The sequence below is a fragment of the Ammospiza caudacuta genome, chromosome 4, assembly GCF_027887145.1.
Source record: "Ammospiza caudacuta isolate bAmmCau1 chromosome 4, bAmmCau1.pri, whole genome shotgun sequence".
NCBI classification, from domain to species: domain Eukaryota; kingdom Metazoa; phylum Chordata; class Aves; order Passeriformes; family Passerellidae; genus Ammospiza; species Ammospiza caudacuta.
In genome coordinates, this window is record NC_080596.1 from 26,797,610 (window position 1) to 26,821,867 (window position 24,258).

A 24,258-nucleotide genomic window follows, 5' to 3' on the forward strand; every position below is an offset into this window, starting at 1 on the left:
ATTCGTGTTCCTTCACATACCTCATCATCCGAGCTGATATAGCTTCCAGAAATATTTTTATCCAAGTATATTTTTGAGGTGGTTTGTTGCAGAAAGTCTGAGATCCTCTGCACAAGGAAGTCTCTGTCTTTCAAGTTGGCAAAGAGGAATGTCATTCTGTTTTTCGTGCTGATTGACAGTGGGCTGGGCAGCACGCTGGAGCTGTCTGCCTTTTCCACTATTGTCACCTAGGAACAAACAGTTGCTACAGCTTAAGATCTTTAGGTAATCAAGCTGCTTGGTGTAAGAAACCATCTTAATACAATAAAGCCATTCTCCTTCCACCCTTATATCAAATCTCAGTGGACAACCCTTTGCCAGAAAACATGGTTTGCATACAAGGGCTTACAAGCCTGAAAGATAAAGGCTGTAATCCCTCAAACAACTGGTTTCAGTACATTTTCCATCAAAACTCCCCTGCACTACTTAGCTGATTTTACTCAGACTGCATTTTAAAATAATCAGTAAAACAAAATTCCATCTGTGGGATACAAATCTATCAGCTTTTTTGTAGGACTTCCAAATCCCTCTCTTGCTTCCTAACATCATCAGCACAGGTCACAGAAACCTTGGCCTACCTTTTAGTGCCAATACATGTGAATAAACAATTTCTGAGATGATGCTCCTGCACAACTGTACTACAGCTGCATACTGTGAAAACAGTACGCAGGAACTTGCAACAAAGGGAAATTAGCCCTATGTCTTCCCTTACAAAGGAAAATATCTAACCCTGAGAGGTGGAGGCTTCTCAATGGCCTTCAGTTGTTACAGGAACAGTCACTAATCGAACTGAACTGCAGCATGTAAACAGTACTCATACCACAATCTACTGAGTACAGAGAATGAGTTCCCTGAGGTTTTGGTAAAGCACATTAACACACAGAAATCTCAGGGATCAGTCATACACTGTTGATGAATTATGTAACAGTTGTGTGCCCTAAACATTACCAACTATTACCTCATAAACATATCAGTCTATCAAGCTTGTGCAGTTCATACACTGAACAAAACACAAATCACAATTATAAATACTTTGAACTATTGCTTTTATTACTTTAGATGATTTCTTGATGAAAACTGACTTACTGCCTTCAGAACAGAAAGCAGGACATTTAATTTCACTAGGACTTTGACTCTTGCTCCTTTAACCTTTTTAAAACTAGAAATCAATGGTAAGACATGAGTACTACAATATTAATAGCTCTAGGTAAATGGATAGGGTAACTATTTTTCATGCATTCTCTTTGAAGACTTAAAGACTGCAGTGCACCACTCAGGGGCTAAACCACTTCTCTGTTCTCTCCACCTCCTTTTATTTTTCTGTTAACTACAAATCTACTAGCTACTTGTTAACTTAAAGGACTTCACTAATAGCATATTGAAGTTAGCTAAACAGTGTTCCCTATGTTTCCTGTTCCACTTAAAAGCTGTCTGAGTACAATCAGCACACAATACAGGTTCTAAAGGCACAGGACAGTCATTATTAAAGCAAGCCTAATTAGAGCTCTGCTATAATGAGAGCTGATATCCACTTATTTCCTATTCAATAGAGACACACACATATCTGAGGTGCTTTATCTTGGAGAGGGCACCTGCTGAAGGTGCAGTGAGCAGTGCAGTCAGCCACTGAAAAGCATCTTTCCCCTTCATAATTTCTGAATCAATGCTTTGCTATTGTCTCATCTGTCAAAACACCTCCAGGATATTACAGAACATTGGAATTAACTTAAGGTTTAACCCAAAGCTTTCATTAGATAGAAAGGTTTCCTTTAATTACTACAGGTACTGATCAGATCTTCTGAGGACTGGCACTACCCCCCTGGTTTACTGTTCTTGCTGGTGCTGAGACTTGAAGCTGTTCAAACAGAAGCATTTATTCCTTCACCTACTTCTGTCTCTTAAAGCTTTGGAGCTGCTCTGAATCCTGTGCAGCTGTGACTGTGGCTATCAAAAGCAGTTGCTGAATCTGCATTCAGGAAAAGAGGTCCTGTTAAATGAAGACTTTGACTCCTTCTCCACCACTTTACCTGCAGGACTGCCATTCCCTCTGATTTTCAGACAAACAGTGAAACCATAACTGAATGTCTCATCCCAAACAACCAAAGTTGTTGCAACAAGCTGCTGAGAACCTGTACTTCAAAGTTTCTGAACATGTACTCGTTTTACTCTTTATGATTTGCAGGGGACAACAGTGCCTTGAAGTATTCCATGGTTCTTCAGTCAAGCCAAACTGTCCTTGGTTACATCAGCTTTGCTACTACTTCCAAAATTTACTTACCACAATTTTCCATTAACCCACAAATCAAGTCAACCATAAAAAAACTCCCCAACATAATTATTTTTTAATTGCATCAAAGAAACTCTTCTTACTGATGATCTGCTTTAAGCAACCAGCTTTGAAAAGGGAAACACACCAATTTGAAAAATACAGACAAAATATTTTCCACATACAAGAATAAACAATTGCAAGTCTGTGTGAAGAGGCAACTCAAAACTTTAGGATTATGAATCTTATTACATCTGACAAAAGTAAATCTTATCTGACAGATTATTTAACAGAATTTCCACTCTAGGAAGTTTCACCCTCCACTCCTCCCTATGAGGCACAAAAAACGTAAAATTGGGCTGTAAATCAGAATACAAGATATGAGAGAGGAAGAATTCACAAGGGTTATGAAAACTGATAGAAAAAATTCCATGCAAGCTTCAGTAGTAGGAACCATGAACTAAGATAGATAGTCATTAAATATTACCTAGAACACATCAGTATGGTATGCTCACAAGAGATAAAAAGGATGAAAAGAGGCTTTTCTCCAAAAAGAATAAAAAAATATAGTCAAAAGCCCCACCAAAATAAAAAAATCAAAGCTAAATAAGACACTGCTTATTTAAATTGCCATATAAATTAAAAAATACAAGTATTTACCTCTCGAAGAGGGATAATAAGGCTGCACAAGTTCTCTTCTTTACTAGTAAAGCAAATGTAGTTTGTAGACACAAACATCTGACCCAAAATATGCATTTTGTTGAAAGGAGTCCAAAGAGTACAGTCTGTGTGTCCATCTAATTTCTCATCCTTGGGGAGTCGGAACAATGCGCGGTATCTCTCGCTCTTTGCTCTGGCATCAAGATCTCTAAAAAAACCCACAGAAAGATTTCCTTAGTTTAGGGAACGTATTAATACATTTTAAGATATATTTTATGCAAATCATTGCAAGTTACCTGCAACATATAACTCAGCTAAGCAAGGAGTGTACAGCAAAAAGCTGGAAATAATTTGCCTATAGTGTAGATACAGTCATCACTGTTGGAAGGTTCTAAAACCACCTGAGAAAAAAGTCTGCCATGACTGACTCAGACATTCATCCTCACTTCTCAGAGAGGAAAGACTGAGTGAGCTTTCCATATTCAGCTGCACTCTCTGGATTCACTACAGTGAATCCATTTTTTGCTAATAGTAATAAAAAAATGCTTCTTTGAGGCTTTTTTATTAACATTATGGAATCCTTAAGGTTGGAGTTTGGTAACAATTTCAAGACTTAGTTTTGATAATGCATTCAGCGCAAAACACTCAACAGTAAGGACAAACAAAAGTGATACAATGCGTGTCAGATGTCACTAAATAATGAGAAATATAAACAAGCACTGGCTATAATTCTGTATGGTACACTAACATGAATGACATATAAAGAAAAAATGAAAAAGAAACTAACAAGCTGAAGTGTGATATAAAAGAAGAAGAAATATTTTTCAGATAACTTTTCATTCCTTAGAATTTTATGTCAATTTCTGTATTGCTATTACCTAAACTATATTCCAGACAGAACTGTTAATCTAGACTCTAATTCCTCAATTCCAGTGATAAGATAAAATATGAATACTAGGTATAGTTCTTAACAGCACATTAATCACTTTATTACCTTCCCATACAGACATAAAATGGCCTTATAACAGATACCAAAATGTGGCCAGTATCAGGAGATACACTAAACAGATTCTGAACAAATGAGCATTTGGCTCAAGAAAGCTTATTTCTGCAACATGCTCGTATTCCTATTTCAACAAGATACCAAGTAATTATATTTAAATAATTATTCACATTTTGCCACTGCTGGAATCAATAATTTCTTTTGGAGTAGCAGTAAATGGCCGCAACATTAGAAAACTTTTGGACAAAATCCTGCAAGTACAAGGACTGGGGAGGAACAAATGAGTAAGAGGCAATGCTACGTACCGCTTTAGAGCAGACACTTTTTTGGGGGATTTCTTTTTCAGTTTGGGCAATGACCTGTCCTGTTCAAATCCTTCATTGTCCAAAAGCTGTCGCATGGCTATATTGGCAAGCTGTTCCATCAGTTTAAATGTCTCACTGATGTTAAGGAATACTGAGAAGAAATGTTCACTTGACCTCGTGCTCACTTTGATCATGTCAGGGAAGAGCAGCGTAGCATTCTTCTCAAGCTGAGTGATATCAACCCAACGGATAACTAACTTTGCTGAACAGGAGCAAACAAAAAAACAAGGTTCAGTACAAAAATGAGCATATTCAGGAGCTTTTAGCTTCTTCGTCCTATAAAATGCATTCAACTGACTTTTTCTAGCACCCTGAAAAGTTGGGAGCACAGCATAAATAGATCACGTTTGTACAAACAAACCACTGTCACCTGACAAACAGGAGATAAAAGAGTTTAAATATCATTTACTTTATTTAGAACACCACACAAGCATTGCAAGGCCAGGTAAGCTAACATGACTTATCATTGTCACTGCACTAGCTCAGACTCTGATCTCCTTTTCCTATGGAAGCAAAGAAACACAGTCTGAACACATCAGACAGGCTTGTCTTATTTTTATACAGCAAAAAGTTTCAAATATTACAGCCACACAGAACCTAAGCTTTTCTCCCAGGACCAATACAGATGGTGTCCTTAAAGCAGGGGCTAAATCCCAAGAGTGATCCCTTGCCCATAACCAAAAATAGTGCTGAATTGCTCAACTCCACTGTGCCTTGAATTAACTCCCTGCAGAGCAGACTGGTTGCATCCACACTAAGCAGTTCTTTATTCTGGGTCTCCTCTGAAACCTTTTTGATGTTCTGGTGTTGAACAAATATAGATGTGTGATTTAAGGTTGCAAAGTCTGCCAGAGTAGTACGTGAGGATTGTGCAAGAGCAGAAAAGAAAGTCAGAACTGGTGTGATCTTGTCCCTATTTCCTTTTTACAGAGAACTACTTTGAGAAAGACCAAACAAACAAGGGAACAAGCACCCAGTTAAACAGTGTGACAAATCAGGGAATTGCTCCCTGCTTCTCCTTTCCTCAGCAGTCTTTGTACCCTCAGTGATCAGTACGTGAAAAGAAACAAGCTACAGGAGATTTCCTAACCATTGTGAGATGCACAAATTACCATTCCACTGCTAACATACCTTCCCTGCCCATGAGAAAAGAGTAAAAGCAGAGGTGATTGATGCTGAGATACACCCAGCCCTGCCGGGGAACCTTTCCCTTCCAGTAACTGCAGGAGTAGTAGTTCACTAATTTCTCTTCCTCTGGCATCCCAAACAGCTTGTGAAATTTCACTATGGCTTCCTTGAATTTTTCAGTGTCGTCATCCTCCTTGATGCCATTGATCTTGTTGTACTCAGCAATGATGCCCTGACAGGGAATAAAACCAGAACACATCCTGTTAGTGGCCGTGGGCTATCAGATACCCTAATTCCCACTGCCATCCAGGCCACAATAGTTACTGCATTGCCAAGGAAGTCGTTCAGGGAGCTCTTATTGTTCTGCTCACTCTTTGGCTTGTGTAGTTATTCACTTTATTCAAGGTTTTCTTTCTGATGGCCTTACTCCCTGCTGTGCCCATGTCAACAGCAACCAAACACCAACCCCCTTGCCAATGCCTTGTTTTAAATTATCCAACCTAACTCAAACACTCCTAACAGCCCCGTGAAGCACCCATGGCCTGCAGTATTTTCCTCTTTCTTCCTGGGGAAACAGACACAGGATTTCACATGACATTTTTCTGAAGGGAAGAAAAAAAGGAACTGTTGTTCTTTACAGAAAATTTTATATTACTTCTATGACCCCTCTTATTGGACCTTGAGCATAAAAGAGCAAAAAAAGGGGGGGGGGAGAAGAAAGAAGAAAAAAAAAATCTTCAATCAGACTTACTAATAGAGTGGAAAAAATTTCCCACTTTCACGTGCAGATGACCCTCATGAAATTTGAAGAGGCAACAGGTCAAAAGATGTTTTTTGATATTTTTAAAGACTACGGTTCCTTCTGTTCTATACTCTGTTTTATTTGCTTATTTTCCCAATCTCTATTGTCTTTTATATAAAAGTTATAAAATTTTTGCCTTTTTTGTGACTTTTTGCCTTCAACTTGCTCCATATTTACACGAAGAGCAGAGTATAAGACAGAGAAACATCGTTCACATTTAGTATTGATCCAAATCTAAGAAGCAACAATTTCCTTAAGGATTATATTTCAAAACACACATATAAGGTATTTCCATGACCATCTATAGCACTCATGCCTGATTCACTGAGGAAACACAAGCAACTGTAGGATTTTTAAGAGAGCTGACATATGATACAAAATGTTAAAAGAGGAATGAGACAAAGCCAATACTTTGAACACACACCAATAAATACAGCAATTCTTCTTACAATCTTTGAAAAAAGTATGTATTTTTAGATAAGTCTTAGTACAAAAAAAGTACTTTTTGCCAGTATAGTTATTATTTGACCTACAAAGAGAAAAAGAAATTCTGTGAAAATCAACACTCCCACTTGCCACCAAGGAAACAAATCAATGAACCAGCAACCCTAACACCTATACGGAGTGCAAATACCAATACTACAGGACTTAACTGCACAGAAGAGGGGGAGGAGACATTATGAGTGCATGAAAAAAGTTAAAATTAAGCCTTGCAATGGAAAAACAGTAGCACAGACAACTGTCAAAGTTTAAGACAGTGCAATTAATTTTAGAACTTGCAATGCCTTAAGACCTGCCTATATATTTATATGGTTTTCTTTTAAAATCACACTGTTCTAAGCTACATGCACTATTCCCAGTTTCCCTGATTTTTACACACATGTTGCTACTTAGCATCTGGTAGTCCTTCAAAAAGGCAGAGCAGCCTGGGAACTACCAGCTCCAATTTATTTCAAATTCACATCATTTTTCTTTCCCCAGTCATATTTATCACTAACAACAACTGCAGTAATTAATACACTACCTGTATTTTTCCTCTGACAAATGTATTTATGTCATTCTCATTTTCAAAGATTGAAAGAGTTTGCAACAAATTCTGTTCCAGCCATTCCCAGTGTTCAGTGATTTCCTTCCTCGAGCAACCTATATAAAAAACAAACAAACAAACAAACAAACCAAAAGTCACAAAACAAATAATTCACTAGTGTCAATGTCCCTTTAATTCCCAGTCTCCCCTACAGCAGACCACACAATCAGCCCAAAACCTACACCCCACTTCTCAACAATTCATCATGACAGGCAAGGTCTTTCTCTTTGTTCAGGGCTAAAATACATACTTGCTGCAATGTTTTAAATTACAGGTTATTTTATCACTATTGCTGGAAAGTTTTTACCTATCTTAGCATATTAAAAGTATTCACCATTTTACCAACACTGGCCTTTAAGGTAAATTATTCAGTAACTCTGACTCTCAGGAAAGGGGAAGAAACCAAATTTAACAGATAAAACACTGCACTTCATAATACAGAGCCCTCAAGAGTGGCAGGAAATAAAAATGAAAATAGCTGCAACATAGCAACTTGCATGAAAATGCATATAATTACCATTATCACAAAAAACCTGTTTACAGCAGTTCTATAACTGAAAAACACACAAAGCCACTGTTAGAAGAATTAACTTTATAGGTGGAGAAGGATCTAAAAAAGTTGTTCACTTCCAAACAGAACTTAATATAGCACCATTTTCACCTTCAACTGAGCACAGCACACTGGGAGGGACACTGGCATGGGACACAGAAGTGCTACTACAATATGAAAGGCTGATTGTGTACAGCATTTTGCATTCCCAGACCATCAACTGTTCTTGAAAAGTAAATAAAAATTCTCCTGTATAATTCAATAAACAGAACTCTAAGCTGTGACACCTTTAACTCAACCCTGCACTGGAGAAAGGGCTGTTCACAAGGCTTCTCTCCAGAGCCATAAGGCTTCAGATTCACCAGCCAGAATCCTCACAGGGCCCAGATCAGTAGTGTTAATATCCAAGACATTTCACATCCAAATCTGTCTAACAGTCATTTTAGAACAGACAAACCCCCCTGGATTGCTTTCATCCTCAGAATACTCTTGCACTGAGCAAGACCAAACATCACAAACAAATCACAAAACAATCGCATTTCTTCAAGTCGCTCTGTACAGCTACTTACTGAAGATGGAGATTGTTTCTTTACTGAAGGCAGGAGAAAAAGACAAACTTCTGTAAAAACAGATTACAAGTACCAAACAACCAACAGTCTACCCTTAGAGAACAGTGCAGAACAAATGAGAGTTGCACAGCTAAAAGCAGCCAAAGCCCTTAGTAACCTGTATAATTTCAACAACCCTTGATCAGTTCAGAAAGAATTGCTTAGTTGCAAATTCATAAAATAACCACAGCACAGAGCCTTAGGGAACACTGGGCTGCTCAGCTTCAAGGTTGCACAGATAAATTATTTGCTCTCTGTAAAATTTTATCTCCCTGCAAGATCCACACTATTCCCCTCAAGTCAAGTGACAAGACTACACCAATGCAGTCTTTTAATTTGATCAAAACAACTAAACTATCAACCAGGTATTAGGAGACCGAACATTTAAGAAATACTCCACAAACAGAAATCACAGATATATAAATTAACTATATTAGCAATTTCAATTAGGGCTAAGATTCAGAATTGAAGAGCATGTTTATTAATACTAGCCTAAATGAAGACAGAGTACTTCTACATAAAATCCACAATATCTTTCTCAGAAGAACAACAAAATTCTCACAGTTCAGCAGCACCATACATTTCTACATGTATGGTACATTTATTTATTATGGGACCATAACCAGATCTGTCCAAGTTGGAGCATTAAAGACCAAAGCTCTTAAAAGTTGTTGCATCTGTGTAAGAACATAGAGTTCTATAGTTAACTTTAACCTAGCTACCATCTTGCTGACTTCTAAGTACATCATACATAGAAAGACCACACAGTGTCTGAAATAAACATCCAGGAAGCAGGGCATCCCTGGGATCTAGCTGGTATTTATCCTGGAGCAGACAGGAAATGTCTCACTGTTTGCTGTTCAGTGTTTGTGTGAGTGCTGGTGCTGCATTTTCTTCCTGGTTACCACTGCAAGGGAAGCCAGGTGCCCTGCGTGGGTAACTGGGGTGCTATAATTCAGGTGTTCCTCCCACCATTCTCTCACCCAGGAATGCTCACTTCAGAGGTGCTCTAGGAGTGAGCCCTGGCCATGGAGAAGAGCATGCAAGGAGGAGGAATGGGTACTGCTGGTCTAGGAACACCTTTGGGAGAAGAAAAGTAGGAAAAAATAATGTTCCATCCCTGCTCCATTTCTGTTTGCATTCAGTCATTGTGGTTAACACACTCTCCCATGCTAGCATTCCAAGTCTGACTAGCAGAAACTCCAGTGCCACTGAATTTCAGCACTACAGCAGGTTTTCCTTCTGACCCATTTATTTGTCCTGACAGGACTGTGCTCAGCAGGAAGGATGCTCTCTATTATGTTATGTGACAGAGTCCAGGAAGAATAAAAACCCACATCAGTGCATTTGTCCTTACCACAGGCAATGGTCCAGTAGACCAAGGAGTCTGGTGCTTGGTAGAGGATTCGATATGGTGCCACTCTGGCACTGGAGTCCAGCACAACATCAAGAGTACCCACAAGGAGACCTGCAGGAGAGGAAATTCTGATGAATACACAGGAGAGGGCTCTGCAGCCCCTCCCCATTCCATTTGACCCTCCACAGCAAAACCCAGATCTACATATTCATCCTCGCGCTTCTTGTCTCAGGCTGTAAAGAGGGAGAATGATTTAACAGGGAAACATCTTCAGCTTAAACAAGACTTCAACTCTTTAATGTACATCAATGCTAGCATAAAGACAGGCAAATTGAAGCAAAGCAGAAGGTAGCTGTGTTACAAATTCATGTTTAAAAGTTATTTTGTTTTCTCCTGTGTTTCATACACTGCTGGAACGCTGAGCAGTAAAAAACCTACCAACTACAAACCCTCCTCCAACACCAACAAGAAGTCCCAGACAATACATCCTATAAGGGTTCAAAACTTGAATGTCAGCTAGGTAAAACTAAAGACTTCCAGCAAAAATAATTCTGCTACTTAACAGCTGATTATTTAGGGTAGGAAGGATTAAAATGCCTTAAGAGTCAAGCTGTTTTTCAGATGAAAGGATACTGAGGAAAGACAAAGCCATACTGTTTTCCAGAAGTAGCACTGAAAATTCTTTGCTACTGAGAGAACCACCAACAATCGCATACCAACAGCTACCAATAATTCCTAACTCTACTTCCAAAATTTCTAGATCCTATTTTTATAATAAACCACACATAAAACAAAACTCTACCCTCCCAAACTCTCTGCAAGAAGAGAGGGTTTTTTACATAGTTTTTTTTAAAACTGCATAAAAGTTTTCCCGTTTTTCACTTCCACAAAGAATTTTCATCTCCCCTGCAGCAATGTCAGATTTAAATTTTCATGTTGAAGTTCTCAGAAAATTGTTCGGGAAAAAAAAAATTTGAAATACATAAACAACAAATGGATGAATTTTCAGAGATTTTTTGTGAAAATATTTATTAGGGCAGAAATTAGAGGTTTTTTTCAAATAGCCAAAATAAACTGCATGAACCAAAAGCATTTTAAAACTCTCCTGTTAGAAGTTCTCTTCTCCTTTCAACTCTCATGTGTTAAACTTTTACTGTCATAGTTTTATTAGTTCTTCTCTGCTGAAACTGGTATATGCAATACTGCTTCCCTTGCTGTTTCTTCAGATTTGTGCTGTGCATCATAAAGATATAAAAGCAGTACCCTTGTTCCGTCTCAGTAGATCCCTCAAATGTGATCTGAAACTGATACTAAGAAATGCCCCACCTAGCAGTGATTTTGTACTTCTCCCATTCTATCTCTTTTATTTGCATTTTGTTTTATACAGATCTTCTCATGTTGGATCAACTGTAATCTCTTTATGCTCAATGAATTAACATGCACCACTTCTTAATGCAAGAGTTAGGCAAGACATGAGAAACAAGTCTGGGCACATCAGGCCATTGGTAAGGTGTGCTCCAAAGCTATCTGACAATTACAGGACACAAACACAAAACATGACTGTAAAATACCCCAGCGTGCATTTGTCTCACTAGCTTTCATTGCCCCTCATCTCTCTCACATTTTGATTACTGGCTGTACACTGACAAGCTTCCTCTGAACAACTCTCCACCAGCCCTTCTAGATACACCCTGGCTCCGTTCAAACTCGGGAGAATGAGGTAGGTTAAAATGTGCCTTTAATTATTTTTTTCCTCTCCATCTGAGCTTCACAAATGCAGTATGGCCCTGGCCCAGAAAGCACATGTCACTTCAACCAAGGTACAGCACAAAGCCGCCAGTACTGCTCAGCTAAAGTGGGGACCAAGCAGACACTGCACTTTGTTCATTAGCTGGGTTTGCTGCAAATACAGCAGGAATATTTTCTTTTTGCTTTTCAGCTTCACATGACTACTGACAGTAATAAATATGCAACAGGCATGATGTAATATCTAAATAAAGTTGTATGCTGGCCAAATGCAATCTGTTCTGAGATACAGAAACACTGCTCATTCCCTGTATTCTTTAAAAACACGCTTGTTTCTTTCCTCCTGCTGTATTTCCAAATTCATTAGCATATGGGTGGTCCTGCCAAACAATTCTGCCCCTAGTTCTTGGAGTGCTGTAAAACCTGAGATAGGCAGGTAAGACTAGAAAATCAGAATAAACCAACTGACTTGTACAGCAACATTAGGTTCAAAGGAACTTCCCATCCTACTTTCTTCTCCCCTGGATATGGTAGAGAGGAGATGAACATCGCCCTGTGCCAACAAACACTATAAGACAGAGCAATGTATTTAAGAAATATGAAGAGCACTATGAAAAAAAAAAAAAACCAAACACCAACAAAAGAGAGAAGCCAGCAGGGACTGAAAAAACACATGGCAAGTTGGAAAAGAAAAGAAAACAAAGAATACTCTCCAATGGTGCAGTAAGTAGGAGTTGTTCAGGGGCTTTTCAGTAAACAAATTGAAAAAATAACCATGTAGCGAGGTCAAAGGAAGAAATCTGACAGAACTCCAGAACATCACAGGGAAATTCAAATCCGCACTTAGCAAGCTAACTGCAACTGACAGTTTATCAGTAACATTTACTTGTATCATGCAATAGCTGTTCTGACAGATGATATGTGTGATATTAAAAAAAAGCATGTGTTTTTATCACATGAAAACTCGTGCAATCATGCAGCTGGGCCTGCCTGCTCTCCTTCATGAACTGTTCTATTCCTTTTTGTGTTGTTAGATCAGTGTTGGTTGCTTTGGGTTTGGGTATTTGTTGTTTGTTGGGTTTTTTTGCAATGCAGACATGTGATGCAACCAGAATGAAATCACAGCAGTTCATACTGATAATCTGTTTGAGGATTTTCTACATGAAGTAGAAATGAAAATTTTAAAAAAATTAAGAGAATTTTAATACTGTTCATTAGCTCATGAATTCTTCACGTAGCAAGTACCTTTTCAGACATGATTAAGTAACTGAGTTTCTATAGAAACAGAACAGGCAACCAAGAATCATATTCCTTATATCAGACTGGCCCTTGGGCAAGAGCCAGTGAATTACCCAGGCATCAAATCGCATGACTATACTGACTGCAAATTTTTTCCCATTATTTCATCAGGTTTCTGACTGCATAATGAACTAAGGGGAGAAATTTCCAATGTAAGAATACTAGATCTACAAGCCCTTGTTGAAGCAAGAGGTTTTCATGAGACAAGTTTTATTTAAAGCACACGGTGTAATTTGTAGGATTAGCATCTGGCTAATTGATGGGAGCCCCAGTCCTAAAGGCACTCACAGAATCACAGAATCACAGAATTTTCAAGACTGGAAGAGACCTATAAGATCATCTAGTCCAGCCGATGTTCTAACTGTTCAGCTAGATCATGGCAGCAAGTGCCACATCCAGTCTTTTTTTAAATTCTTCAAGGGATGATGCCTCTACCACCTCACTGGGTAAGTAACCATGAGGGGACAAACAGTCCCCTCACACACATGCCAAATTTCCAGAGCAACCATACCTATACATGGGGCAGGAGGGGAAAAGGGAGGCATAATGCCTTCACTTTGCTTGATACAACTTTTCAATAAAGTCAGGTTCCTCTTTTGCAATCTTGAATTCTAAAGTGAAGGTCCAGAAGATTGATCAGTATTCTCTTTCTTTTCTGTAAAACACAGGCATTAGCAGAGGAAAAATAATGATATGTAGTATTTGGAAGCAGGGAATACAAAGCCACAGTTGGCTGAGGGCCTGGGCAATTGCTCTTGCATCATGTTACTGGAAGGACATACAATGCACCAGAGGGAATTACTGGAAGAGAGGTTCAGTTACCCAATGCACTTTGTGCAGAAGGAAGAAATCACACTGCATTTTACTTACCTGACCACATTCAGTGGTGGCTCATATTTAGTCAGAAGCTGGAGGGGGAGCCTATAACCCTTGCAGAAAGTACAGATTAGTCGTTTATATTCATTAATTAATGTATGATGTGCTCTACTTGCATCCTTCCAACCACAACCAATTTTCAACCTGTTGTTTTTGCTACAAGGGATTAAGACCACATGAAGCCTGACCTCCTCCATAACACAGACCCCCTTCACAAATCATTCCTATCTCACCAAAGGGCATTTTTCAGAAAGACAGGTCATCTTGGTTTGAAAACTAAGCCAACAGCTTCAGCCAGATGAGATTCTTCCAAGCACCACTGCAGTCCTTGCTCCTCAGAGACCAGTATTCAGATGACTTACAGTCCAGACTGATTACAAACTACCCACAAACAGCAATGAAATCAGGTGATCACCTGCAGAACCAACCTGGTACACTTTAAGCATGCACACCTCAGAGTACATGACTCAAACACCTGCCCTAAGTCGCAATATCTGTGACTAGTTGGATATTCATGACACAGATATTTGCCGCAGGAATATTTCTCTCTTTCTTTTCTTTCATAATAACTTGCAAATGTCTTTGTAAAACATCAATTACCTGTGTTTTTAAAGGAAAAGCAAGTTTATGCAGTGTACACATGAACAAACTCTTTATTAGCAAAGGATTTTCTTATGACAAACAGTAACCCTCTTCCACAGAAAGCCACATTGTCATTAAAACCACAAAGACTGAGTAGTCTTTATCACCCTTCTACAGTCCCCCTCACAGCAGTATTATAATTGAGAGCTTTTGTGTTTTACCTGCTCAAATTAAATTGGATTACATATTCAAAAGTAAGGATCTGGATTATATATTACCTCTAGTGTACCTTATTAAAACACTGATGCCAATGAATTATAATAAATAATGGCACTTCAAAGCTTAAGAACTACCAGCAGCCTTGGCTGTCTTGCACAGCAAGCACCAAAAAGCTTGGGATAGTAACAGACAGTGGTGCTTCCTAGCAATTTCAAACCTCAGAGTAGAGGTGCTTTCAGCACACACCAGGGAGCTGTGACACATCCATTCAGTGACACAGGCAACATGTGTCACCCTTTGCCTCGAGCTGAAGGATGCCCTGGTGCCACTGACTGCTGGGCCCTCCCTTCCCCAGTTTGCCAGAGTGCAAAATGTGTGTTATTCACATGGCTCTTCACAGGGACAAGAGCCCTGCCCTGTCTCATCCTCCTTCCAGGTGCACATGAATCCACACCTCAAAATACCTTTTGTTTGGAGATCTTTATCTCAAAATGTATAAACAAAGAGCACACATGTTTTTAGCATTAAGAGTAAATAGAAAATAATACCCTGCAAAAGAGCTGAGATATAATACAGGTGACTCTCAGAGCCAGGCTCATGAGCTGTCACTCAAAGAGTCTCATGGATGTCAGCAGCCTGTTTGTGAAGGAGCCCAACAGCACAACCAGGAAAACTTGGAATGTCACATGTGTCACAAGCAGGACCTTTTCAAAACAGGCACTGTGACATTCCAACACTGAATCAAACACATACTGCTTAAAAGGCCCTCAGTATTTAAAGCATGCTGATGACTCGTCTTTCCAGCAAAGTAAGATGGACACATAATGAGCTCTGCTCATAAACCTGAAACACCCACGGCACCTCTTCCGATTGTAGATGTCAGCTGATCTTTAAGAAAGCTCTAATCAATAGGGTTGATTTAAATCTTATTTACACCCTGAGCATTCAGTTTTATATTGATTTAATGGACAATGAATAAACTCTTCCTAAAATTGGAGTGTTGCTTCCTAAGCTATAAAAACAAGAACTCCTAACAACACATAACTGAAGCATACAGCACTAGGTATTGTTTTTCATACTAAGGATAATGAATCCTCACTCTTCCACTCTTTCTCAAGGCAGTTTATATTATTAGCTCTCTCATTTTTTATTACAGGATGAGATCATCCCATTACTTGTCTGTCAAAACTCGACCTAGAGCAACAGCCTGAACTCCATGGGCAATACTATGGACAAATCCTTTTCAAAGGGAGGGTCAATGCTACTTGATTTAATTTCACAGGAATGCCTATATAAATTGAAAATATTACAGACCACACAAAAATAACCGAGTCTTAAACTTCCACTACTGGCAATAATACCCACAACATTGCCCTTAAAACTTCATGAAGGGCTACACTTTTTTAACAGGTGTTCATTCATATAAATCAAGGTCAAATGACCTCTAAAGACTTACTTTCTAACTGTCTTCCCATGTGCCCTATATGGGCATCTCATGTAGCATCAAGAAAACAAAATTCTTCCTCTGGACTTACAACAATTAATATTCTTTAATGAAATAATAAATTAATAATTATATATATTTCTTAAATAATTAAGAAGGAATTCATAGGATTGGTTAAGTTTTCCCCGATGCCTGCCTTTGCTGCTCTCTTTTCTGACCAACATAGTTCTATAGATTTGTCCAGCCACCCTTTTATTTGCACAGGAGTTTTCAAACATGTTCCGTGAGACTGCTTCTGAGGAAGAATTGTCACTCTACTGACATTTAGTGAGAAAAGCAGCAAAACCAGTAGTTACCTTCTCTGTCTTCAAGCTGATGAACACAAATGAGAGAAGACTGAAAAACTAACCACCAATACTTAAAGAAAAAGCTTGGGAAGGGCTGGTGTGATATCTGGCCTGATTACCAAGAGATAAAGCAGCAAGAAACAATAAAGCTTTCGTCCACCCTTCAAGTTTAACAATTGTGATTGAATCAGCTTATCTCCAAATGTGTTAATTTAAAAGCTATCAGCTGTACTTGTTAAGGTGTCCAAACAACTCATGACCAACCCTGTAAAAAATCTGTATCTTAACTTGAACCTAAATCTGGTTGGGTTTAGACTTTCAGCTTTTTCAACATTTTGTAACTTCTGCTAAACTGGAGCTCACAGAAAGAGATGAGCACTGACAGGACATGCCACAGTTACAAGTATGTGAAGGCTTACAGCACTGAGAAAACTGGTATTTTGACAAAACCCCAAACAACTTATCTCACACTACTGAAAAAAATTTATACTACATATCAATCACACCAGACTTTATGAAATTAAGGGAAAATGGTGAGAAAAATATAGATGAAGTTATCAAATGCCTTCCAGGTGTGATATAAACAATTACTCGTAAGTTTGTAAAAAACACTTAGGAAAAGCATAATCAAGTATCAAAACAGCAGAGAAGTCACTGAACTTCACTCACAACTAATTATTTTAAAGTATCCCATTTTGTCACAGGAGCATAAGCAAATTTAATAAATTTCATCCAACAGGAAAATTTAAATCTGAATCTGCACCAACATAAGATTCAGATAAACTGTGTAAGATGAAAGAATAAATCAAGTAAGTATGAGCAAATTAAGAAAAAACAACAACAACAAAACAGAAAAAACCTCCAAACATCACTCCTAACCTAAGAAAAATTACTGTAAACTGAATCTAGTTTGAGGACTGAAGGGGGCACAGTAAACTCAGCTTGAACTCAAAGGAGCAGACCTGAAGCATGTTGAAATACAAGCTAAATCTGAAAAGAAGCAATAGCTTCAGAAATAGAGAATTTTAAATTTTCACAGTTCTGATTGGACACCTGCAGATAAATCAGATTTCAATAGCTATCACAGGAGGCACTTTACCAGGGAAATGAGCAATGCTGAATGGAAGATCCCAATAACTCTGGCTGATAAAATACTGGAAAAAACAGAGGGGAAGAACAAGACAGATTATGAGGAAAGAACAATAAAATCCAAAACATTAAAAATGTACTGGTGAAATCAAGATTACTGCTGTGGTAGAAATTCAAACACCCCTACCTGGAAACTTCAGGGGGAAAAAAAAAATCACAAATCCAGCATAGAAAACACAACCTTTCTTTTGGAAAGAAAACAAATGGGAAGATTTGGAAGAAGCCCTCTAGAACCTAAGATCACCTAAGCACCAGATTTAAAGTCAAAATGCAAATGTAATTTCTGAATATCAACATTGATCAGGATGCAGTAATGGAAATATGGAAACTGATGTGAAGAAGTGCTACATCTACCCCTTTCAGTGAAGGACCAAAGAACAATAACAAAAACCCTGTAAGCAATACAAACTCTGGTATAATGCAGAAAATCAGTCAGTGGCCTAGACTGACTGGTTACTATCTTGTGATCCTGTGCAACACTTCCAACACAGTTTCCTACAGAGATCTCAGGAAAAGGAGCAGGCCACCCTGGAATTCCACGTGTCAAACAGTAACATGATTTCAAGGGCAAAGATGGCAAAAGGCAGCTCAGCTCAGCAGCCTGGAGAGGCCACACTGCTCACAGTGTCGGAGGTAAATTACTGTGCAAGGAAAGTCTTTGACCAAGAAATATTAGAGGGAGAAGCAAAGCTACATCTCAGGCACTGGAGATGTTGTCTCTAGTGCCAACAGAAGAGCTGGAGATGCAGAGAAGTATTAGGCAGGAAGTGAGGAACCAGGAAAAGCATCTGGGAATTCAACAGAATGACTGTGAGTCAGTGTGGGGAATCAAACACCAACTCAGCCCTAGACATCTGCAGGTTCCTTGAAGTGGAAATGGACTGGTGTGGGGAAGCAAACACACCCACAGCAGAGCCTAAGGAGCAGCTCAGAGAATCAGAGCAGATTCGATGTACTGAGAAAGGAAAGCAGAGCAAGAGAGACCAGCTTCCACTCTGTGTGCCAAAACAATCACAGAAAGCTGCTGGATAGGCGGACCACCCTTACCCATTATGCTAACTGCATCCATTCTCATAAACACTGTATTTCAAGTATCAGAGAGCACATGCTTTGTACTCATGCAAGTCTGACATGCAAAACCCCAACTGCTTGAGTCAACAAAGGCAGAAAGTGACAACTTTGTTAAAACATGGACCATACTTTGTTCAGGCAGATGATCAACTGGCCAAAAGCTTTTCTGAGTCTTAAGCATAAACAAGTTTTCAAGTAATCTCTTCCTCAACTCTCTGAACTGAGAGGCTGTGCGCAAGACAGAATCTCAGCTCCAAATGTGAAATACTAATTGTGCTGTCCAGCCAGGCTGCAGAAAAGCTTTTCAATTTAGAACACTGTCACAGCATTAAAAATTATATTAGATCTGACATTGATATGTCATATCAGCCAGCCGAGCTCAGAACCTCTCCTTTTTGCCTTTCCAGTGTGGAAATTAAATGACAACTCCTTTTGCAAAAATATTTGGGGAGAAGTAGTATTTCATCAGATCCTTTTATCACCAGAAGTCAGCACATTTCCATCTGCTCTCTTCTGCTGAAACATTTGAATCATTCTTGGCAACATGGCATGGACTTACAGCTCCTCCTGCATCTCTCACACAGGCACTGTCCCAGCTGTAAGTACAGATACCCTGCCTGCAAAGGAATTCACTTCTAAAACAGTTCTTGCTAAGAACAACTTACTTCCCTTGGGATTCAGAGATCTCACAATAACATTTAAACAAAGTCACTTGGAATTTAACCTCTGCTTCACACACACTGGTGTACACAGGCAAAAGGAGCACAGCAGCCACCAGCTGACTGTACCACACCTCAGGGTCTCCTCCTGTAAGCTCCAAGTGAATTCATTGCTCTGCCACCCATTACCAGGTGCAATAATTCCTTACTGTAATGTCTTGAAGTAGTCTGGCAAACGTTATCACAGTATAGCAGAGGCATTTTTAAACCTATTCGTTGCATCTGAATGCAAGATATACTTAACACATTACCTTTTAGTTGTTTAAAAGGTTTATGGCATGTTCAAGATCTTTACATCCATAAAGTAATACTGTCCCAGAGGGCACAGTGCCCAAATGATGGCAGAGATCTGGGTCTGTGTTCTGTCCAAATGCCTCTGCTACAGATTGCACACAACAACAGATGATGCAGGCTGCTGTGGAAATAAATACACCACATTCCTCTGAAGAAGGAATTATGTCATACAGGCCAAAGGACCTGGCTGCCCAGAGAAGCAAGAAGAATATGAGGAAAGAAAATACTTTTTTCCCTGTTGGTGAACTAAAGGAAGATGAAACTCCTGACCATGGCATTATGTGGAAGGCATGAAACAATTTAATTACAGAAAAAGCTCATCAACCATCAAATACCTTTAAAGCAGAAAAGTACATTTTTTGGTCTTGTCCTGAAAGATTAATGCAGTGATGCAAGATAATGTGAGTTTGCAGAACAGCTATGAAAATCCAATTTAAAATCCAATTTAAAATCCTTTCTATTTTATCCTTGTTAAAAAGGAAAATAAAATCCAAACAGCCCTTCAATTAAGGCACAATTACGAAGAAAAGCCCCACTGATGTGACCAGTAATGACAGTGACACAATAACTTAAATGGGTCCAGACCCTGATTCAGTATAAAAATGGATCCACACTGCTTATGAGGAAAGCTCTATCTCTGAAGTAAACCACTGATCTAATGCACCTTGTTAGCAGAGATTACTGCTATGGACTCACTAATCAGCGCTGCCCTGACACATTAAGAGGTCACCATCATTCTCCTAGCTTGTTACAATACAATACAGCTGAGAAAAGGTCTCCAATGTCCAAACAGGTATTTAAATAAGAGTTTCTCTGTTCAACTGCTGCATAAACCAAGTCCAAGAGGAGAACACCAGATTTTCCACCCCTTCCCCCAAAGTGACTGACAGTCCTTTTCCTGCAAAGCACTGAGGCACTCAGAGTGGATCCAGGAGAACAGAGAACTCCAGCACTGTTGTTCTGCTCCAACACAAAGCCAACAGGAAGCACTTGCACCCACCCCCAAGGCTACATAAAATACTTGGCCTTAGACTGACACACCAAAAGAAGTTTGCCACATTCACAGATGGAGAGAGGGGCAGTACACTTAGCCCTGATCAGTTTGGCGATGACAGCTTCATGGCAAACCCAGATTTGAGGGCAATGCCAGAGAATCAATGCTTTTTGTCGTCTAGCCATTGCTTAAGTTACATGGTGCAGCCATCTAATGCCATCTTACCCACAGTCCCATCAATCTGAAAGTCAATTCCCACTCTACAATTCAAGACAAATGACTTCAAGAGTCAATAATGAGGGAGTGTAAGTCAGCAAAAATTAGATCACACAAAAAAAGGACAGCTGTATTTACATCCTCTCTTGCAAATATGAATTGAGATCATCCCTAGCACAGTTAAACATCTTGTATACAATATTTCTAGTCAACTTCAAGGACATGTAAGTTAGTTTCCCACAGAGCAACTAAGCTAAATTTTATACCATATTCATGGGTGGCTAACTTATTAGATTATATCTGACCAAATTTCAGTATTATGTCACTAATAAAGGAGAAAAAAAAAATGCAACCTACCACACCCAAAGTTCTTTTTTTTCCCTGTTTACTTTTGACCAGGTAAACTCCACCCTTGTCACAAGGTCAGTGTCATCTAGGGAGCTTCCAAAGGGTCATCCTAAATGCTGTAATTACTACAAATTATGTATGTTGTTTACTATGTTCATTCTTTATCTCAGAATCAGCTAGATCCCTCAATACCTTGCTTTTAATCAGTCTTTCCTACCAAGAGCAACCCACTGGCTTTCTCCACCTTCCTTGTCCCTTTACTGGCAGAACAGCTGTTAACAGAACCAGCAGAAAACTCCAGCATTTCCATGAAAAAAAAAAATAAATTAAACCTAAGTTGCACTTATTACTGTGCCTGTCACATTGGCAGTGGCTTGGAGATTACATCCATCCCTCCCTTGCTCTCCCACCTTCTGTGTGTCACAAACCCTTGTCTTTTCAGCACAAGGTCTGGTAAGTTCCCATAGGTTCCTTTAAACCCTGCTGACTCTAACAAATGAGTTAGTTACAGGGGTTTGATTCGTTATGGTTTTGGCAACACACTGGAAAAAGCTACAACTTCTTACCAGCCCTTTTCTGGTAGAAACAAACAAAACCCCTGGAAATTGACTCGTGGCTACCACCTCAATGCCACAGCAGCTGCAATTCCAGGCACTAAAAAGAGCTAAGAGTAAGAGCATTGACAGCCCATTTCAAAATATATGGAGAATTTCGCCTTCTAAATAATACTCATATCCGGACTATACAGACTTCATTCACATACTAAAATAATGGATACAGCACTCAAATATTTAAATTCCAAAAGGCAGAAACAAATAACTATTTCTCTATTCTGAGCTTCTAACAAACGCTGCAGGCTTATTCTGGCCTCCACAGAGAAATAAAAAAAGAGTGCACATTTATGAATCCTACTTCCACACAAGGACAAGATCTTCCAGAAGTCTATTCTCCATCTGTAAAGAGGTATCACCAATCAGACTATTACACATCCAGCTGCAAGAACACTTGGGTATGCATGCACTGTGCAAGCAGGTTGAAGAACAGAACCCCAAACTCTCAACCTGTCTCCACAATAACTGAGAAATGACTGGAAAACTGATGGCTCTCTAAAACCATCTCTAACTCAAAGATAACAAAGTCAGAAAGGTAGAAGAATGTCTTTTCAGACCTTATGAGGCCAGGGGGCAATCCATGAAAGGAGAGCCTGAAAACAAATTTTCAGTAAGCAAAGCAAGGATGAACTTTTGAGGCAAAACACTTTTTTTTATATGGGTTTGTCAATCCTGTCCACACTTCAAAGGACTGTTAAAAAATGTAGAAATGTACGGCCAATGTGGAGTGGCTGCTGGTCATTTCCCACACAGGAACAAGGCAGTATAGCAACACACAACACTGCCTGGAGGCCTCAGCAGTCTGAAATGAAAACACACTTCACAGCAGTGCCTTAGCTTACATTATGAACTGTTTACAAGTCCGTAGAGCATTGAAGGTCTGAAGAAACACTTAATCTCACAGTAAACACGTACAGAACCTTGAACCAAACACAGATGCAGTCCGTATGTTTATTTTGCTTAGCCTGAAGTACTAATCATCATGGAAGTGCGCACAGAAGGAAGCACAGTGTGCAGGTTTCAGGAGAAGCAGCTTCATTATTCTGTACCAATTCAAGAAGTACCAGAGGAAACACCATTGGGTTCTGCATCTCCAATCTCATATATCTCATATATCTCTCTGCGTTGCCTAAGAAAGGGTGGAAAACCTCGATGAACATACATGCACAGTATTATTAAGACCTAGATGAGTATGACCCAAACGTCTCCAGCTGCCAGCAATCGGAAACAAAGCATTTGGGCAACATACTTCACAAGGACATCTGCAAAATACGGACAAGGCGAAGCAAATCTATTTCCTTCGTAAATTTCTGAATTACAACACCGCCTCTTTTTACGGAACGCGTGCTAAAGGTTCGGCAAGGAAATTCTCCCAGAGCGTGCGGCAGTCCCACCCTGATGCACGGAGCCGTGGGTCACCGGTGCGCTCCCACACCGAATGCGCGTGGGAACCGCGGCGCATTCCCGGGCTGGGGCGGGCGGTGGGACCGGGGAGAGCCGCGCCCCGGCCCCCGAGGGACCCCGGCTCTGAGGGACCCCGGCCCTGAGGGACCCCGCACCCGGGAGCCGCCGAGGGCCCCGCCCGGCCCCGCCGCCGCCGCCCTTACCCGCCAGTCCCCCGCCGCCGCCATCGCCGCCGTGGCCCTTCCTCCTCTGCAGGATGAAGTAGGGGTTGGCCCGCTCCGTCACCCACAGCGCGTTGGCCAGCAGCACCTCCTCGGGGTTCACCCACATGCTCCCGGCGCGGACAAAAGCAGGCCCGGCGGGCTGGGGGCTGGCTCACGCACGCACCGCCTGCACCGGGCGCCACCATGCCCGGCCGCCGCGGCACCGGCGGACACCGGGCGGAGGCAGCAGCCGCATGGCCCCCGCCGCCTACCCGCGTTCCACCGGCCGCGGAGGGGCGGCTGCAGCGGCCGGGGGCGGCGGCAGCTCCCGCCGCAGCGGTGACATCAACGCCGGCCCGGCCCCTCCGCGCTGCCTCTCGCCCAACACCCGCGGGACCGGCGCGCACCCGCGCCGTGCGCGCCGCCGATCGCTCCTCCCGCCCCGCACCTGGGCACGGGCACGGCGGCGGCGGCGGCGGGGCCGCGCCCGGCATCGCTCCGCGGGGACGCTGAGGGCCGGAGCCGCGCACCGAGAGCCGCCCTGCCCGGAGCGCACACGGTGAGCCCGAACCGGCAAGGCGCTCCCCCCGGAGAGCCAAACGCGTCCTGGGCACATCCAAAGCACGGCAGGTGAGGGAGGGGATGCCGCCCCTCTGCTCCGGCGAGACCCCGCCTGCTAAAGTCGGGGGTAATTTCTGGGAACCTCAAGAGCCCTAGAACAAAGCATACTCAAAGGGAACACTAGTGTGTATAGATAACACATTTTCTGCCCTTGTAGCTCCGAATGCCATTTGGTTTCCAAGTTGTCAGGAAAGGACTGTACACGCTGACCTCCCTCCCTTGAGGTATAAAATTGTTACTTTCCGATCAG

At 40.7% G+C, this 24,258-nt stretch overlaps 1 protein-coding gene across 4 annotated transcripts in view; it reads right to left on the reverse strand.

Annotated features, from left to right (window-relative positions):
* Positions 1-23,605, reverse strand: part of TBC1D9 (TBC1 domain family member 9) — a 44,082-nt gene extending 20,477 nt beyond the window's left edge. For 3 of the 4 annotated variants that reach the window (XR_009274645.1, XM_058803087.1, XM_058803086.1), the window contains exons 1-7: positions 23,388-23,605; positions 9,866-9,976; positions 7,288-7,406; positions 5,465-5,693; positions 4,274-4,535; positions 2,966-3,173; positions 21-227 (exon numbers count right to left, since the gene is read on the reverse strand). Coding sequence is in view for 3 of the 4 variants with exons in the window: in XM_058803087.1 (XP_058659070.1) it covers positions 21-227; positions 2,966-3,173; positions 4,274-4,535; positions 5,465-5,693; positions 7,288-7,406; positions 9,866-9,976; positions 23,388-23,514 (1,263 nt within the window). In the remaining variant the exon portion in view is untranslated. Of the gene's footprint in view, positions 1-20; positions 228-2,965; positions 3,174-4,273; positions 4,536-5,464; positions 5,694-7,287; positions 7,407-9,865; positions 9,977-13,421; positions 13,544-23,387 lie in introns of those variants that run through there. The other variant, XM_058803088.1, reaches the window with a different exon arrangement.
* Between the last annotated feature and the right edge of the window lie 653 nt (positions 23,606-24,258).